At 58.1% G+C, this 4,643-nt stretch overlaps 1 protein-coding gene across 1 annotated transcript in view; it reads right to left on the bottom strand.

Moving 5' to 3' along the window:
* LOC114065851 (maestro heat-like repeat-containing protein family member 7) overlaps positions 1 to 4,134 on the bottom strand; it is a 4,826-nt gene extending 692 nt beyond the window's left edge. The window contains exons 1-10 of the mRNA XM_027900045.1: positions 3,745 to 4,134; positions 3,413 to 3,561; positions 2,992 to 3,139; positions 2,584 to 2,921; positions 2,358 to 2,495; positions 1,965 to 2,079; positions 1,656 to 1,793; positions 1,254 to 1,430; positions 1,003 to 1,143; positions 5 to 115 (exon numbers count right to left, since the gene is read on the bottom strand). Coding sequence (XP_027755846.1) covers positions 5 to 115; positions 1,003 to 1,143; positions 1,254 to 1,430; positions 1,656 to 1,793; positions 1,965 to 2,079; positions 2,358 to 2,495; positions 2,584 to 2,921; positions 2,992 to 3,139; positions 3,413 to 3,561; positions 3,745 to 4,134 — 1,845 coding nt within the window. The remainder of the gene's footprint in view (positions 1 to 4; positions 116 to 1,002; positions 1,144 to 1,253; positions 1,431 to 1,655; positions 1,794 to 1,964; positions 2,080 to 2,357; positions 2,496 to 2,583; positions 2,922 to 2,991; positions 3,140 to 3,412; positions 3,562 to 3,744) is intronic.
* Positions 4,135 to 4,643: the final 509 nt, after the last annotated feature.

Here is a 4,643-nt window from a genome sequence, read left to right as displayed (position 1 = left end):
TCACGACCTCATGAGGGTTTCTGTCAGCGAGCCTGCGGATGTCAATGTGCTGCCTGACATCTGGAGACAGGTGGAAGGTGAGGCACTGGTGGATGTACCTCACAATGGCTGGCACCTGGAGAAGGAGTAGGGGAGAGTGTGAGAGCTGCCAGAGTGAGCAGGTTGCCCAGCTTCCCAGCTTCTTGGGAAATGCTTCCCTTCCCACCACACTGTGCAGCCTCAAAGGCTTAGGGGACCCAGCAGACCCAGCTTGAGGGACCAGAAGACTCCTGGTGAGCAGAAGCCCTGGGCACAGGCTGCTTGCCTGCTTGATTCTAATTGGAGACACCTTTCTCCTCTAATGAGCCCAGACTGGGAGCTGTATTGGGTTTCTGTGGCCAGGCCTTGGTAGTGGGGGCTCTACAGGGGTGGCCTCTCTTAGAAGCAGCTGCTCGAAGCTTCCCCCACATGGCAGAGCCAATGCCGGCCGGCTCCAGGACGGAGCTGCTGCTGGCCAAGGCCAAGCCACTTAGGAATGATAGTAATGCCTCTGTGATACCATATTTAGGAAGGGAAAGAAAACTATTGTGCAGATGGCACTTGCAGCCAGGGAAGAATAGAGTAAGAACATGTGAGCCACAATATAGAAATCATAGAGGAGAAGGAGGAACTCTGGGTTCCAAAGCTGAGCTTTCCCTGCAGCCCCTGGTGCAGCAGCTGTCCCCCTGCAGCCCATGGAGGAGCACCGGGGTGCAGAGATCCACCTGCAGCCTGTGGGGGAGCTCCCGTGACAGTGGGTGGATGCCCAAAAGAGGCTGTGAGTCCATGACAGGCTCATGCTGGAGCAGGGTCCTGACAGGGATGTGCTGCACATGGAGAGAGGAGCCCACGAAGGAGCAGGTTTCCCTGGTAGGACCCACAGTGGATCAGCTTGTTCCTGAAGGAATGCACCCCATGGAGACACCTGGACAAGAGGCAGCTGAGCCCCCTGCCACGGGGACACCACAGCCCTCAAGTGCTCACCTCTGCCCCACACTGCTTCTCATCATCCCAGTGGAAGAATGGGAGCATGACCTGGCACACCTCCGTCTTTCTCTCTTTCGCTACCAACTCCATCACCTCTTGGAAGAGGCGAATGGAGAGCAGCTGCACATGGCTGTTGTCCTGGTGCAGAAGAAGACAAAAAGATCTCAGCACTGGCTGCTCCTTGCTCACCAGGCACAGGCCTGAAAATGCACAGGGCACAAAGTTCCCTGGCAGTACCAGAGCCTTACATTGTCAAACAGTGGCTGGAGTGTCTCAGCCAGCTTTGGAGCAGCGCAGCCAAATGCCTGAAGATCTCCATTCCGGAGCACATTCAGGAAGACAGAGAGGGTCATCTCGACCAGCTCTCCATCTGCCTGATACAGCAGCTCCAGGAGGCTTTCAGCCAGGCTGCAGATGCTTTCGGCCTGTGTGGAAGGAATACAGTGCTGTGCTGTGAAGGCCTGAACAGCTGCCCCACCAACACCTCTCTGGTGCTGCAACCCCCCATTGCTGCCCCAGGGCCCAGAGGCAGAGGGAGGCAGGAGAGCTGGGAGCAGCTGCCACAGTTCCCGAACCCAGCCAAGCCCAAGTGACTGCGTTCCCCAGCCCCAGGCTGCCAGTGTGGCTTCATCCGGGTGTGCCCTTCTCACCATCGAGGGATCCACACTGAGAACAAGGAGCCCTCTCAGTGCCAGGCGCCGCCGCTCAGGGCACTGGCTCTGCAGGTTCCTTGAGAGGATGGGCAGGACACTCTCACGACACTTTCTCCCATCCAGATAGTCCAGGACCTGGAAGGCAGAGAGCAGTGAGGGCCTGGCCAGGCAGCAGGAGCCTGGAGCCACCCAGGGCTGTGCCCAGGCAGCAGCACAGGGCGCAGGCACCATCCTGGGGAGCTGTGGCTGTGAGATGGCAGAGGGGGGCAGGCAGGCAGGTGAGGCAGCGCTCTCCATCAGGCTCACCTCTACAAAGAACGCAAGGGCAGGGAGCTCCCAGAGGGGCTCCTCCCTGTTGAGCAGCCCGAGCAGGTGAATTGCCATCTCAGAATGGAAGGGCACCAACACTTGGCGCATCTCCCTGTCAGGAGGGAAAACTAAGCCATCAAACCTCTGCCAGTCAGGCAAAGCCCTCCAAGGACTGACTCACAGCAACCTGGTCTTTCCCCTGCAGCCCAGCATGGGATGTGGGCACTTTGGGAGGTGGGTCCTCCTGTGCACCCAGCTCTCACAGCCTTTTCCAATCTGCTCAGACATCTCTTGATGCCAAGGCAAACTGGACCATGCCTACGTGGGCTGTGTTGGATGCCCCGTGCCCAGGAGAGAGACAAAAGGGGCAGCAGGGAGAAGGGGTCTCACCTGGCCAGCAGCCCCACTGCATAGTAATGGGTGTCAGAATAAAGAAGTGTCTCCCAGCCACGCTTCCGTTCAATGGCCACCACCTCATTCTCCCAGTGCAGGCAGCAGAGCAGAGCCTTCAGGGTCTGTACTGCAAACCTGTGTGCAGAGCAAAGGCCAGGTCATGCTGGAAGCCCTGGTCCCAGCCCCAAGGGCATGGGAGGGGTAGAGGACAGGGATGGAGCACCTGTTGGGGTTGGCGGGAAGGCCATGTTCCTCCTGGCATCCCCTCCAGAAAGCATTGACCTCTTCTGGCATCTGGTCTGTGCTCATGGAAATTTGGATGAGCAAAGCCACAAGAAGATGGGGGACATAATTGAAAACTGCATCTTGGCACTTGGGCTCCTGGATGATGAGCCGCAGTGCCAGGGTTGCCTGCAATAAAGCCACATAGAGACAGTGCTCAGTGTGAGATGTCCATGTGGCAGGGCTCGAGCGTGGGAGGGAGAGGCCAGGGGAGTCCCAGGGGAAGCAGCCAGCCTGGTGCCCCTGAACCGGCCCCCAGTCACATTTGGAGCCCAAGGCCTGAGATAGGGAGAGGCAGAGGCTGGGGAGGTGACCTGGGGAGAAGCAAAGGCCAATCCCAGAAACTCACAGCCAGGGAAGAGACGTGTGTGTTGTTGCTATCAGAGGAGAACATGCCGTGCACTGGCCAGTCATCCATTGCTCCAAGCAGTGTGGGCAGCACCTTCTCCGTTGCTGTTCTTGAGGAGGCGATGCTGCTCCACATCACTGCAGCAGCTCTGTGGAGACAGAGCTCTGGGTCAGGGGGGTCTCAACCAGTGCCACAGCAGGGCAGCTGTGGGGGCCCAGGTGAGAGAGCCACTGTGCCTCGAGGGACAGGGAGGGCACATGGCAGCAGGATGGGGGACTGACAGGCCAGGGTTGGGAAATGGAGGGATCAGAAGGTCCTGGAACTCTCCATCTGTCTGGCAGACCAGGTGGGACAGGCTCTACAGGGTGATGGGTTCTAAAGTTGCTGAGCCCTGAGCCACCAAGGCAGCTGAGCCCTGTACCTGTCACATGCTGGGGCACAGCACAGAAGAGTTGTCACCATCTCACGAGGGTGTGCCTCAGCCAGCCTGCGGATGTCAGTGTGCATCCTGACATCTGGAGACATGTGGGATGTGAGGCGCTGGTGGATGGATCTCACAATGGCCGGCACCTGGAGGGGAAATGAGGGAGGGTGGCAGAGTTCCCAGAGCAAGGAAGTTGCCCAGTTTCCCCCAGGAAGTGCTTCCCTTCCCACCATACTCTGTGGCCTCAAAGGCTTAGGGGACCCAGCAGACCCGGCTTGAGAGGCCACAAGATCCCTGGGGCACTTGAGCCCTGACCACAGGCTGCTTACTTCCTTCATTCTGGAGACACCTTTCTCCTCAAAAATTTCCAGATGGGGAGCATCAGGGACACTCTGAGTGGGCGTGGTGTCAGCCTTTTCGATGCTCTCAGTTGTGACATCATCATTCGCCATGAGATCAGTTGGTTCTGTTTTATCATTGACTGTATCAGCGGTCAAGGCAGTCTCAGGGGTTTCTGTCCCATCCATCAGTTCTGTGGCTGAGCCTGAAGTGCCATCAATCGGCACTGGTGTGATGTCAGCCTTGGCCACGATCTCGGTGTCAGTGCCGGTTATGTCTCCAGCCACAGTGGAGTCAGGCTTTGCTGAGCCGTCCATCGGTGCCACGTCGGAGTCTGTTGTGCCATCAAGTGGCATCAGTGTGATGTCATCCTTGGCCATGACATCAGTCACTGTGGTGTCAGAGCTGCTTGTGTCATCAGCCACAGTGGTGTCAGGCTCTGCAGTGCAATGAACTGGTTCGATGTTGGCTTCGATGGCCAGTGCACTGTCGGGGTTTTCCAAGTCTTTGGTCACAGAGGTTTCAGAGGTTTCCTTGTACTCAATTGGCTCTGTGCTGACATCAGGCTTGATCTCAGTTGGCCTGGTGTCAGGCTCTGCCATGAGCTCAGGTGGTGTGGTCCGGGGTGTTCTACGCCGAATGCCCATGAACTTCAGAAACCTCTGCAGGAGAGCAAAGGGCAGGGAAGAGAGGAATGTCGGACAGAGCACTCCAGCAGCAGTGCCAGGCTGAGCAGGGACAGCAGGCCCAGCCCAGGTGGCGATGGCTGCAGGTACCTGAACTGCTCTGCGGAAGCGGCCACGGGGTCGGTCCTGCTGCTCTGTCCGGTCCTGGCCTGGGTCTGCCAAAGAGCAAGTGCAGTCAGAGCTGAGGGGCTGCAGGAGAGGCT

Source organism: Empidonax traillii, unplaced genomic scaffold (genome assembly GCF_003031625.1).
Source record: "Empidonax traillii isolate 1590-97213 ecotype Southwest subspecies unplaced genomic scaffold, ASM303162v1 scaffold701:size746704, whole genome shotgun sequence".
In the NCBI taxonomy this organism is placed as follows: Eukaryota; Metazoa; Chordata; class Aves; order Passeriformes; family Tyrannidae; genus Empidonax; species Empidonax traillii.
Note: the sequence above shows the minus strand (reverse complement) of the source record. Positions and strands in the feature narration are given on the sequence as shown.